This window comes from Eurosta solidaginis, chromosome 2 (genome assembly GCF_040869045.1).
Source record: "Eurosta solidaginis isolate ZX-2024a chromosome 2, ASM4086904v1, whole genome shotgun sequence".
Lineage (NCBI taxonomy): Eukaryota > Metazoa > Arthropoda > Insecta > Diptera > Tephritidae > Eurosta > Eurosta solidaginis.
In genome coordinates, this window is record NC_090320.1 from 302722518 (window position 1) to 302737047 (window position 14530).

The 14530-nt window shown below is 38.3% G+C and overlaps 2 protein-coding genes across 9 annotated transcripts in view; both read left to right on the forward strand.

The window, feature by feature from the left end:
• Positions 1-1622, forward strand: part of LOC137241331 (ATP-binding cassette sub-family G member 1) — a 103884-nt gene extending 102262 nt beyond the window's left edge. For all 8 annotated transcript variants that reach the window (XM_067768810.1, XM_067768809.1, XM_067768813.1 and 5 more), the window contains one exon: positions 80-1622. In XM_067768810.1, coding sequence (XP_067624911.1) covers positions 80-215 — 136 coding nt within the window. In that variant the 3' untranslated portion in view covers positions 216-1622. The remainder of the gene's footprint in view (positions 1-79) is intronic.
• Positions 1623-10034: 8412 nt separating this feature from the next.
• Hrs (Hepatocyte growth factor regulated tyrosine kinase substrate) lies at positions 10035-13863 on the forward strand. Its single transcript, XM_067770146.1, has 9 exons — positions 10035-10182; positions 10735-10819; positions 10893-11157; positions 11444-11680; positions 11739-11861; positions 11956-12066; positions 12124-12342; positions 12491-13316; positions 13394-13863. The coding sequence occupies exons 1-9, from the start codon at positions 10152-10154 to the stop codon at positions 13744-13746; spliced, it is 2250 nt and encodes a 749-aa protein (XP_067626247.1). The 5' UTR covers positions 10035-10151; the 3' UTR covers positions 13747-13863.
• The last annotated feature ends 667 nt before the right edge of the window (positions 13864-14530 follow it).

Genomic DNA, 14530 nt, shown 5'->3' on the forward strand with positions numbered 1-14530 from the left:
AAAGTAATTGTATTGCTTATAGATTTCAATCACGCTAATGCTGCATTATAAAAGCAACTTTCATATTTATTATCCATAGAAATCCCAGGACTGTATTACGTAGCTTCGGCATGGAAAATGGCAATTTCGGCATGAATATTTTAATTATGATCCTGCAGTTGTCGGCATTCAAAGGATTAGCTTACTTTACGCTTAAACGTAAAATTCGATCATAAATTAGATTCTAAATTTATACATACGTCGACTTATACTTAAGTACCTACATACCTTTATATACAGATATGTAAATATATACATAAATAACAAATATTTTTGTAAAATTTTTTTTGGGTGTATTTTATTATTTTATCTATTTACATACATACATTGATATTTATGTGGCTTTGAAATGTGAGAAAACCGTTATTAACAAAAAGTAAATGTTTATATGCTAGGTATTTTTATTTACCAATATAAATGTATAATGAGAAATCAGCCAAAAATTAGAAAGAATGCAAGTTAAAGAAATCGATATTCTAAAACAAATAGCCTTAAAACAGTGATGCACAGCGTTGTTGCGACCGGTGACTACTGTGCTGCGTTGCTGCCATAGAAATATATGTATACAACAAATTTTGTACATACCAAGTAAATGCATTATCTTTGTTACAAATCAAATCAAAAGCCATCGCTCATTTAGAAATAACTAAAGAAAAAATCAAATCACTTACATATATATAAGAAGAAAAAAATACAAACGCAAACTAAATACTTAATTGATACAAAAGCAAATAACAAAACATACTTGTGATAGTATTATAATTTTAAAATTTTATTAAATTCATTATTAAGTTATATATGTCCATTAGACTGTGTAGATTTATTAACCCATATCGCGCCATCGATTTTTCGATAGGATTTGGGCTATTTCGACCAAAACACTCCCCAAAACCCAAAAAATATTTTTTTTTTCAAAAAACGGTTATCGGCAACGTTTTTACAACAGTTTAAAAAAAATGATTTTTTTGGTTTTGGAAAGTGAAAAATTTACCCTTTCGCCATTTTTTCTTTCACAGGGTCGAAAATTATTTTTTTTTTGGGTATGCGTAGTGGAACTCTTTTTCCTGAGCCCAAATCCTATCGAAAAATCGATGGCGCGATATCGGTTAACTTTCGTCCATACAAATCGATCCAGGTTAATATACATGTCTAAGACTACAATAAGTTTTTTTAAGTAAATTACAAAATAAAAAATAAATGCGATTAATAAAGAATTATTTGTAATTTGTGTGATACGACAGACGTTCGTGCCTAAATACTTACTGCCTACTACTGTACACACATGCATATGTATATAATACAAACATGCATTTACTTTTATATGTAAATATATGTGTGATATGTATTTAAAATTAGTCAAAGCAAAAGTTACAAAAATTTATTGGATAATAATAACGAAATTACTAACAAAATGCAGTGTAATAGTTAAACGATCATAAAAATGACGCTCGGCACGCAAATGTTAAAATAAATCAACAGACGATTTAAAAATGAATATATAGTTTTTGTATTGTAATTCGACTTTATTACAAAATAAAATGACGTCGGAGTAATGTAATGCATACAACATTTTAAAAGAAAAATTTAGCAACACACTCAATTTGATGAGGTAATTACGTGTTATTATTATGAAGGATCAGTGCTGGGGGATGAGGGTAATTCACTAATAATAATTTCGTTTCGCTTTGGTGGAACAGTTTCTCCCAAAAGCTGATATCTCCGGCTGACAGGGAAGTTGACTACGTCATATTATAAGCGAGATTTATTTATTTATTTATATTTATTTAGTCTATGGTATTACAAAACCTTACAGACTAGATAACAATAATAACAGTACCATAAAACTTGACTTACAATTATAAAAAAACTTTAAACAAGCAGGGACTTAAAAATAGAAAAAATTGGAAAAAATATCCACATGAATATTATTATAGTAAAGTGAGTTAAAGTCAGTAAGCATTCGAGTTATTGGCTCATACTGAGCACAATTACGCCTACAATAATCAATATAAGAGAGATCAGAGTGACGTAAAGATCTACATGGAACATTAAGCTTTATGAGTTCTAGCAAAGGAGGGCAATCAATATTCCGGTTGAGTAGGCCATGCAGGAACAAGAGTCCAGAAATTGACCTTCTAACGTCAAGAGTTTGCATATCAATCATTCTACATCGCGAAATATATGACGGAATAGGCAAGTCAAATCTTAATTGGAACAAAGCAAAGTGAAGGAACGTTGTTTGAACACGTTCAAGTCTATTCGAATGGATAGCGTAGAAGGGATTCGAAACTATGGCCGCATATTCCAGTACCGATCTAGCACAAGCATAATAAAGTAATTTTTTCGTGTAGGGATCCTTAAACTGACGACTATTCCGTTTTATAAAAGCAAGAGCGGCATAAGCCTTAGGTATAATAAAGTTAAGATTCTCTGTAAAAGAGAAGTTGAAATCGAACACAGCACCAATATCCTTAATTTTGGTAAGATAATTTAGAGCAAAATTCGAAATGAAATAAGAGGATTCGCCTTTTGTGGTAAGTTACGAAGTAACATTTGTCAACGTTTAGAACTAGCTTATGTCGTCTACAACAGTCGTCGAAACAGTTAAGCTCATGTTGAATAACTTCAATTTCAATATATACATATATTTGTAAAATGGACATGGCACAATTTCTTTTGGCCTTTTAATATGAAGATTCAGAGGAAAAGCAAAGCCGCCATAGTGGAGCAATGAGCTGAGTCTTCTAAGAAGACAGGTTAAAGAAAGCTCGCAAAGACCGCGGAAAGCGAAGCGTGTCGGGATGAGTACAGGGATCTACTGAGGATCTACAAGCGTGAAATTACCAGGGCGAAGAGAAACTCCTGGAAAAGTTTCTGTACGGACATAGAGTGCTCCAGCGAAACAGCACGGTTGAAAAAAGTCCTAGCAAAGGGAAACATAGTCCAGGGACTAATAAAGAAAGAGAACGGGGAATGGTCACGTAATAGTGAGGAATCCCTTGAGGTGCTTCTCGATACACATTTCCCATCGGGAGACGGTTTAGAGGAGCCAGCAGACATCACTCACACTTCGATCACGGAGCTAGTAGTGCCGGGCTTGGTGACCGATACCAAGATCGAGTGGGCAGTGAAGACGTTTTCTAAGTTTAAATCGCCGGGCCCAGATGGTATATTCCCGGCCATGCTACAAGTCTCAAGTAGGGCGGTCGTGGAATGGCTTAAAATAATATTCGATGGGTGCATACGACTGAATCATGTACCGCACTCTTGGAGAACTGCTCGTGTAGCTTTTCTACCAAAGGCGGGGAAGATCGGTCACATGTATTCCAAAGACTATAGACCCATTAGCTTAACATCATTTCTGCTCAAAACCTTTGAGAGGCTGATAGATGTGTACATAAAGTCCAACGTGGATGAAAAGCTGCTCTCCACAACACAGCATGCGTGCACCAAAGGCAAGTCGCATAGAGAAATCCCTGGAATATAAGGAGTATGCTCTAGGAGTCTTCTTGGACATTGCCGGGGCTTTCAATAATGTTGCAAAATGGGCGATTATGGATGGTCTTAATTACATTAAAGTACATCCTGCCTTAATCAGAGGGATCGGCTGCATGTTATATTGCAGAAAGATTACATCACAATGGGGATTGTACGAGGCCACGAAATCAGTGGACAGGGGCACGCCGCAGGGAGGGGTGCTATCACCTCTGCTGTGGACGCTGGTCATCAACCAACTGCTCAGGCAATTCGATGAGGGACCCGTAAAACTTACGGCATACGCAGATGACGTTGCAATTGTCATAAGTGGAAAGTGCCTTCCAACGATTAGTTCTTTGATGGATCGGGCGCTTCGCGATATTCATACCTGGGCATCTAATGTCGGGTTGAAAGTCAATGAAAGAGAAGACGGATATAGTCTTGTTTACAAAGACGTACAGGGTCCCAAATTGGACCAGGCCTAAGTTAGGAGGGGTGACCTTACAGGAGAAACCATGCACAAAATATTTAGGAATCATTCTAGACAGTAAGCTGTCATGGAAGCTCAACGTGGAGGAGAGGGTCAAGAAGGCCTCAACGGCACTCTACGCATGTAAAAGAATGCTGAGGTGTACGTGGGGCCTATCGCCCTCTCTTTCTCATTCGGTTTTTACAGCGATTGTAAGCCCTATTCTATACTATGGAGTTCTTGTTTGGTGGAAAGCCACACAAAAAACAACATACCTCAAAAAATTAGAGGGGGTATGCAGACTATCGATGCTTAGCATTACGGGAGCCCTTAAAACAACCCCGACGGCTGCACTGTATGCCATTTTGCACATCCCACCTGTAGACCTGGTAGCAAAGAACAAAGCGTTAACGACCGCAACCAGGCTCGGTGCTTCGGGGCAGCTTCAACGCCGACCATATGGCCATAGTAGTATAGCGTCATCAATCACAAGACGAACAGACTACATGATTCCCTATCTGCGCTTCGAGGGAGATCTTAAGGCCACAATAGAGGTGGACGGTTGGCGCAAGGGTGCACAAATGGCGGACGAGGCGATACATGTGTACACCGATGGTTCCAAAGTAGTGGAAGGAGTAGGGTCTGCGGTATACTGCGCTGATCCGGAAATAAGCAGAACCTACAGGCTGCCGGATTACTGTAGCGTTTTCCAAGCGGAAATATTAGTCGTAACCAAAGCAGTAGAAACCCTGGAAGAGAATAGCTTAAGCTGCAACCGTGTTAACTTTTATATTGACAGTCAAGCAGCAATTAAGGCAATAATCTCGCATAGCACAGCATCTAAATGCGTGTTAGAGTGTAAGCAGTCTCTGGAGAGAATCGGGACAGGGAGAAGCATACATCTATATTGGGTCCCAGGGCATATGGGAATAGATGGGAATGAAAAAGCGGACGAACTAGCTAAAAAGGGCGTATCTCTTGAAACTTGGTCCGTAGATGTCCCAATTAGATTGGGCGAGATTAAGCGAAGGCGAGAGGTGCACATGATCGACCAAGCGGGAAAGGCGTGGGTTCAAGCGCGGGGCTGTAAAGTGTCGAAGATTATGTGTAGGTCTTACAACATTAGACTAACACAGTTGCTCCTATCATTAAAAAGAGAGGACTGTAGACTCATGACGGGTATTCTGACTGGACACTGCCTTCTGGCGTCACATGCCTTTAAACTAGGCTTGGTTAGTGATAGCAGATGTAGGAAGTGCGAGTTGGAGGAGGAAACGATCGAGCACGTTCTGTGCTCGTGCCCTGCACTTGCCAGGCTAAGACTCCAGTTATTAGGAGTGATACAGCTGTCAGATCTAGAAGCAGCAAGTGGCTTAAGTCCTAGGAAGCTTCTGGTATTTGCCAAGAGGACGGAGTTATTTTATAACATAGGTCCTGGTTTTTGATAGGGTTTTTCAGTTTGGTCGTTAAAATAAACTTCTGGTAACACTACGCAATCAATCAGTCTATGTGAGGTCCTCATGGACCGGCCAGTTCAACCAACCTACCTTAATATGAAATAAAAAATTTTGTAAGGAATCATAAATCGACAAAATCACCCATCGGCCACGTCTACTTTTACACAAACGTTTTTTTTTTAAACAGCGTAAAAAATACTTTATCGACGTCTGAGTAGAATATCCCCTGCAGCACAACCGTGAGTGCCGGTTGGGGTACATTCGTCGCACCAGACAATTCCTAATTAATTCCATTGAAACCACGTCGGTGTTCAAAGGGTTGTTATGTACAATCAAAGCCTCATACCTTCACAGCTTCTCCAACCCAATCGCTAGCCTCATCTACTCGAAGCGAATCCTTTTAGAAATATGAATGTATCCTACACTTGTCAGGTGAGGCAATAGCGACCCCAAGTTCATCGCGAAAATAGGGGGAGGTGATGGCCCGAGATAGTCGGGCTGTAGCGTTTAACACCTATATCCGGCAAAGGTCCATCAACACTGATAACAATACCTTAAATCTTCGAAGGGTGTCTTCATCATTAAAACAACAACCAACTACAACAAAGATTCACCTCCCTAACAAGTGGGAGTACAAATAAAAAACGTGGGCGCAGAAATCTAAGTCGCTTTGTTTGTAGTGCTGGACATAGGCAAAGAAAGTGACGAAGCGACTCTTCTTAATCCCCATACTGACCGCTTTTGAGAAGGAAGTGAATAGCATTGGAATTATGTCTCGCAATCGTTCCAGTTGGTCCATAGCAACTTCGTTGTTCCAACAGGGTGTTCTTCGATCTTTCTCTCGAAATCGCTTTATGATGGTCGATGTCCCTTTCGGCTTTTATTTCAGGGCATTTCCTTGTCTCCTCGTCCACAATTTCATTTCGATTCATTCAAGAATTGGTCAAATGAGATCCTATTGCCTTGTAAGGCGGGGATTTTAACTTCATTCAGTAGTGACATGATATATTTTCTTAATTTGTTACAGTTTTCCGATTTGTTAGCGAAATGATGTACAAAGTTCCGAATATTTTTTAATTCGCCCTTTGACTAGTCTTACAAACATTTCTTTGTAGAAAAAATTAGCCTTTCTAAAAAAAACGAGCTCCGCTGACCCGAAGTTTAGAAATTAACTGAAAAACTACCAATATTTTCTTAAGGTCCTCAGCCTTGTGACTGGCGATCTTTTTATACAACTTACTAACTTTAAACTCCTATCTCGCAGTAGTGCAGCTATTAAGTAGATGAAAGAACCGATGCAAAAAGCTTTTAACTCAAAACACGTAGTACAGTGATAGCTAGAATGATCTTACTGACTTACTTTAATGGCGTTAAACCGTTCAAACCATTTTGGTCGTCCAATAACTCGCTCCAGTCGCTTCATCGTTGAGCTAACTGGAGACAGTTCTTCAGATCTGAGGTCCTTTTATCACATACCTTGGCCTTTGCTGTCGCTTTGGTTTGGAATAATCAAAGAATTCCCAATATTTTACATGCCGGAATAAGTTAAGCCTCTGGATGAACACGCTGAGCCGCGGTAAGTGTTCCAATGTTGCGAATGGGTAAAAAATTAAATTTCAATTTAAGTTGAAATTAAAAAATACGTTCACAAATTTTTTTCAAGCGTAGCATTTTATCTGCGCTGAGCAGATGTATCATTTATTTATTTATTAGTCTACAAATTTAGCAATTAATCAGACTATATATAATTACGAATTGGCTGTACAAATTAAAAATTAAATTACGTGCCAAATATGAAAACTAGGACTTAAAGATAACATGTACGATATAAATAACGGTATTTCATTACAACAACTGTAATAGCTTCAGCCGGTTGCAGTAGGGGGGAAGATTTTTTGAATGATTCCATATTGTTACATAGCAAAAATGTTTTTCTGGACCAATTTCAGCTTGTCAGAATGAATCTGATAACGCGGATTTTCGATTATCGTAGCATAATCTAGAATAGGCCCGACCAATGATATAAAGACTTTTTGTAACATACGGGTTGATGAATTCTTTAGATCAATATTTAACAAAATCCAAAGTATCTTTAGCTCTATTTACGCAATATTCAATATGAATTTAGGGTCCATTGTAACACCTAGGTCAAAAAAGTTACTTCGCCAATCGCATTTTACGTTATAGACCAAAGTGGCAAGTTTAGGGGCCAATTAATGGTGATTTATAACCATAACCAGATAAAACAGCTGATCGAACCTACCTTATGGAAATCAATGTAATCGATTAATGGTGACATACCATAACGCTAACGCCATAACCATACCATAGCCAACCAATTGGTTTTTGGTTTCTCGCCATATCCATAACCTAAAAATATTTGAGTTGGTGAATTTAATAACTTTTTGCAGATATTATTCATTGTTTTGGATACGTTATGACTAAGAGACTTGTTTTTTTGTGAAATATGTTTGTAATTTTTTGCGTTTTCTTCAGTTTTATGAAATTTTCACAATTTTTATGTTAAGGCACCATTAATCCACCACATTGGTGATGGTTATGGATATGGGTATGGTTACGACTATGGCGTTATGGTTAAAGGGCGAATTAATGGTGACATAACCATAAAGCCATAACCAGATAAAACAGCTGATCGAACCTACCTTATGGAAATCAATGAAATCGATTAAAGGGCAAATTAATGGTGACTTATAACCATAAAGCCATAACCAGATAAAACAGCTGATCACACCTACCTAATCTAAATCAATGTAATCGAGTTAGCGTTATGTTATGGCACCATTAATCGATTACACTGATTTCCATAAGGTAGGTTCGATCAGCTGTTTTATCTGGTTAGGGCTTTATGGTTATAATTCACCATTAATTCGCCCTTAATGGTGCCATAACATAACGCTAACGCCATAACCATACCATAGCCAACCAATTGGTTTTTGGTTTCCCGCCATATCCATAACCTAAAAATATTTGAGTTGGTGAATTTATTAAATTTTTGTATATTTTATTCATTGTTTTGGATAAGTTATGACTAAGAGACTTATTTTTTGTGGAATAGGTTTGTAATTTTTTGCGTTTTCTTCATTTTTATGAAATTTTTACGATTTTTAGGTTAAGGCACCTTTAATCGATCACATTGGAGATGGTTATGGATATGGGTATGGTTACGACTATGGCGTTAGGGTGAAGGAAGTTTAATTGGCCCTTTAAACTCGCACTGGTATTAGTGACATCCCTTCAAAAAACGCGAGTACTCCATAAATAATGTAAGGAATACTCCTTTAGGAGTATAGGAGTATTCCAAAACTAATCTGTATTCATACAAAAAATGTGCTCCAATTAACATTGCGATATCCTAGGAGAGGAGTAGGTGATCCCACTCTCGCTTTGTTTGTGAGTATTCCATAGAGTACATACGTGAGAGTACTTTCCAAAGTACTTTCACTGTTGTACTCCATGGAGCACCCACAGAGGATCATATGCCAAAGTACTAATGAGGAAATGTGTCGGAAAGAATTATCGGAGTGAATTTAATTTAAAATGAAAGTAAATGAAGAGGGGCAATACAACTTTTATATTTTTTACTACGAATATTCTTATGTTATTTAGCATTTGCGTGAATAAAGAAACTAATATCTCTCTATACTATAGTATGTATACATAAAACCAGTGCGCATTTTATCAGAGTTGCCATAGTAAAATTTTATTATCAGTTATTTGCATGCAATATTTTACTTTTGGCAACTCTGTTCGATCGTCATCGTGTCGTGATCACGGTCGTTAAAAAACGAGCAATGATCGGCTGATGGTGGTCCGCAAACGCATTGCAAAGGAGTATTATTAGAGTACTCCAACATGAAGAAAATGGAACACGTAATCCAACAATTTTTGCAGGGATGCCGTGTACATTACACCATTCAACAAAACATTCATATTCATACATCAAAGGCATGCAGTGCTTCAAAACTCTCGGAAGGTCATTAATGAACAACAGGAGCTAAATGCGGCGTTGTGAACCACCAGAAGTTACGTTAATGAATTGAGATCAACAATTATTATATATGTTTGGGTCTTTGCTTTCATTCAAATAAGAAGAAAGCCAGTACAGCTCAATTTTGAGTAAGAGTATGGAATGGGAAGCCTTTCAAATGTTTACTAAAATCAATGTAAATTAAATCGACTATGAATATAAATTGTTTTGCAAGCTTCTTCGGAATTATTTTATCAATGCCCTATGTAAACAAATGCAGTTTTGCTTGAAACAAAAAATTTATTGCACTCTCGTGCACTTTAGTCAATTGTGAAAAATTACATTAACACAAACAGCTTTTTTGTTATTCAATAATGTTCCGTTCCGAGATAACGTATGTTTACTATTTGATGTTACCCTGCAAAAACGCTCTCGTCATTCCACGTCATTTGACTAGTCATTTGACAGTCATAGGTTATTTTCATAATCACATTTGCTTGGGCGCGGGTAAGTTTTGTGACCTAATTTTTTGTAGGGTACTTATTCGGTTAACCTGGTAGTCACGTACAGTACAACTCTGTACAATTCTATAACAATTTGCCAGATGTTTTTGTTGCTGTCAAAAACGTCAAATCAACAAAAGTAGAAAAGAATTTGCAGTGAAACGAGAGAAAAGTGCATTTCATATACTAGAGAAAATAAATGTTTAGCACAAATAAACATGTTTAAATCGAGTTTTGATAAGAATCTTGGTAAGCAACACATTTGGTAAAAATTCAGAGCAATTAATATTGCTAACCAATAACCCAGTGACTCATCAGATAATGAAATTTTTCGATAACAAATGCAGGCGGGTGGGTCAGGGAACCACCTTTGCTGCAGTTGTTTCGTGTATTACCAATTAGGAAACTATGAGACCCTAGGGGGTCAGAATATACCCGCGGTAGGTATTCCTGTCGTAAGAGACGAATAAAATACCAGAGTCAAGGGCTGTGTAGCACAACCCTTTCAGGTTGCCAGCGCAATATATAGCTTCTCCAAACCCAATTTCAACCTCACCTCACAGACGAGGCTCTGGTGACCCCGAACTCATGGATCTAGGGGGTGGCCAAGAAGGTCGCATGTGGTCATAACAAATCGTTCCCGAGATGGTCGGGCTGGGTACCGGAAATTACCGGATCTGCATCCGGAAAAGGACCATCAACATCGATAGCACTCCCCAAAGCCTTCGGGGTGTGTCCTTATCGATACAACAACAACAATCACACAATTTTTTTAACCGACTTTTCGATTTACAATTACAGAAAATGCTACTAGCCATCTACGGCTGGAGCCCGACTGGCCTTCAATTATATTGATTTGTGATGAAATCAATCAAAAAGATGTAACGTAAGTGAACATATTATCTACATATATATGTAAAGGCGCATTCAATTTTCGCCATTCTATTTTATTTTTAAAGAGCCAAAAACGCTTTTGCCGCTATCAAGAAAAAAATGAATTCACCAAATCCGCATTCTGCTTTCTATGCACTCCTGGTATTGGAGAGTGTTGTAAAGAACTGTGGTTCACCCGTACATGATGAAGTGTTTACTAAAGAGAATTGTGAAATGTTTAGTAATTTCTTGGAACAGACACCGCATGAGAATGTCCGTCAGAAAATGTTGGAATTGGTGCAGACATGGGCTTATGCCTTTCGGTCATCAGAGAGGTATCAAGCAATAAAGGTAAATACTTAAGCATAGGTATGTAACGAGTAAAGAATGTACAACAAATAAAAACCATGTACAGTGCAAATGAGTGAGAATTCGTTCAAAGTGCATTGCAGAATCTATTTTAATTAGCGCTCTTTTTAAGAAACTACTTTTGATATATGCTTATTTGTATATCAATTTTGGGATATACGCTAAAATAAAAATGAGTTCTGAATCAGAATTGAGCTTAGATGACGAAGAGAACTTCAAATACTGGAAACACAACTCGGCACAAACATTAATACAATTCTCATTCTAGGATACCATGACCATTCTAAAAGCTAAAGGATATACATTTCCTGAACTGAAAGAAGCAGACGCAATGTTTACCGCAGATACAGCACCAATTTGGTCTGATGGTAAAGTGTGTCATCGCTGTCGTGTAGAATTTACATTTACAAATCGAAAACATCATTGCCGTAATTGTGGACAAGTTTTTTGTGGTCAGTGCACAGCCAAACAATGTCCTTTACCAAAATATGGAATCGAGAAAGATGTATGTTATTGTAATTTAACAAAATCGATTGCAACCATTCATTATAAAATTCCAATAGGTACGCGTTTGTGATGGTTGCTATGCTTCGCTGCAACGTCCATCAACGAAAGCTTCGTTGCGCACTGCGGATAGTGATTTGCCAGCAGAGTATTTAAACAGCTCACTTGCTCAGCAAGTTCAGGTTCGCATGATGTGCCAAACCAATATAAAACAATAAAAATTTGCGTTGAAGCCTTTCTAAATAAAAAAATTCTTACTATTTTGTTTATTCACAGACACCACCACGGAAAACAGAACAAGAATTGAAAGAGGAAGAAGAGCTTCAATTAGCTTTAGCTTTGAGTCAATCAGAAGCTGAGGAAAAGAAAAAACAGCAGCAACAGAGTGTGAGTTTAAGGTCATGCAATATTAACACAACAAAAATAAATGAATAATAATTTCAGTCCATGACTGCCTATCGTTTGCAACAACGTACACCAAGTCCAGAGGCGCCACCAGCGCCTAAGGAATATCAACAGGAGGAGACTAATCCAGATTTGGCCAAATATTTGAATCGTTCATATTGGGAGCAACGTAAAGTAAATGAATCACCCTTGGCGAGCCCATCGGCACCGAGTCCTATGCCAACACCGCAACCACAGCAAGCACCAGCTCAACCAAAGGTGACTATTAACCGTATTTTATATATAATTTATGTTTTTGTGTCGGCAACACTCTAAAATCCCTCTGATTTTCCATTTTATTAAAAAATCTCTTTATGTATGATTTATTCTAGATACATTTGTTTTAAGATATTTCTTCTTTCCTTAGCCCGCTGATGAGGTGCAAATTGATGAATTCGCCGCTAATATGCGCGCACAAGTTGATATATTTGTAAATCGTATGAAATCCAACTCTAGCCGCGGTCGTAGCATTTCGAATGATTCTTCAGTGCAAACACTATTCATGAATTTAACTTCGCTGCATTCACAGCAACTTTCATATATCAAAGAAATGGATGACAAGCGCATGTGGTATGAGCAATTGCAAGATAAATTGGCACAAATTAAAGACTCACGCGCAGCTTTAGATGTGCTACGACAAGAACATGTGGAGAAACTACGTCGTCTTGCCGAGGAGCAGGAACGTCAACGTCAAATTCAAATGGCACAGAAATTGGAAATAATGCGTAAAAAGAAACAAGAATATTTGCAATATCAACGTCAACTCGCATTACAACGTATCCAAGAGCAAGAGCGTGAGATGCAGTTACGTCAAGAACAGCAGAAAGCACAATATCTAATGGGCCAGACTGCATTTCCGTTTATGCCGTCAGGTGCTGTTGCTGGCCCACAGGGTTCACCTTCACATCAATTAAATAATGTTTACAATCCGTACGCGTTTAATCCGAACTCACCGGGAACAATAAGTTCAGTCGGTGCGCAATTCAATGCAAACAGCGCAATTATTAATTCGGCTGGTCCACCTTCATTGGGTGGTACCAATTCAATGCAGCAGCAAGGAATGTATGCGCCGGGTGGAGTCCTAACAAATCAACAACATCCGGGAATGATGTTGCAGCAAGGTCCTATGCCGCCACCACAAGGCATGTTGTCAGGTGCACCACTTATGACTGATGGCTTGCAGAATATGCAAAGTAAGTGAGATAATTTTTAGAATCATTTAAGTAATTGTGCGTGGCATAAGCAATTAAAAAATTGATTTATTTTTTAGCTCAACAACAGAATTCATCTTTAGGATCTATGGGGCCACAACAGCAGCAACAACATCCACCACAATTGCCCCACGTCATGTTACAGCAACAAACTGTGTTGCAAAATCACCCACCTATATCGACAGCTGTTCAAATGCCACCACAACAACAGGTGCCACAACAACCACAAGTTTCACAACAACAGCAAGCTCCACCACAACTAGCACAACAACAGCAGTCTCAACAACAACAGCAATCTCAGATTCAAGCCATTGCTGCTGCACCAGCACCACCAGAAACGGAACCGGAGCCGGTCGCCCTACCAGCCGCTCCAGAAGAACCTGCTACTGCGGAGTTAATTAGCTTCGATTAGTTTAAAAAAAAATGATATAAAATATAAAATATGTTTAATATGTGTATAATAATTCATCAGTATATGTATCTAAAATCATTAAAGCGAATGAAATAAAAATGAAAACAACTATAACAATTGTCAGTTACCAAGCCCAACATCAACTACATAGCGGAGAACAAATGCTAAATATAAACGAGTAGAACGATATGCTTAATCGGCAGTTCCTGCTGAGTTGTCAATCCAATTGCCTCATCTACGCGTGGCGTGTCCTATTAATTTCGCAGGAGGGGCTCTGGTATAGTTCCCCACGTAAATGGGTGGGGATGTCCTAGAAGGTTAGACGTGGTCATAACAAATCGTCCCCAAGAAGGTTGGGTTGGTACCTTAATGGTGCAAACGACCGAAACATACCGGATCAATATCTATCAAAGAACGATCAACATCGAAAATACTCCCCAAAACCTTCACGGATTGCGTAAACATTACCAGAAGTTGAATAAGTGTGTGAATTCTAGCGTTTCAGAACTTAATCGACAGATATTCGCATAAGAGTTACTTATTCAGTAGGGGTGTGGAATACCCAAATACGGTTGTCGAAAGCAACACTGTGTGCTGGAGCGTCCAGGACAACGATTGGTGTCCTCCATCTTTAGAACTCTTCGAGCCAGTAGTGGTAGCAGAACTGAGACAGTGGTTCGTTATTACAGTCGACGCAGATAGCTCTGCGGACTAACAGTCTTATCGATTTCTTGCAGTGTCTTTCCCGCGGAGGTATGTAGTATATAATAATAATAATAATACC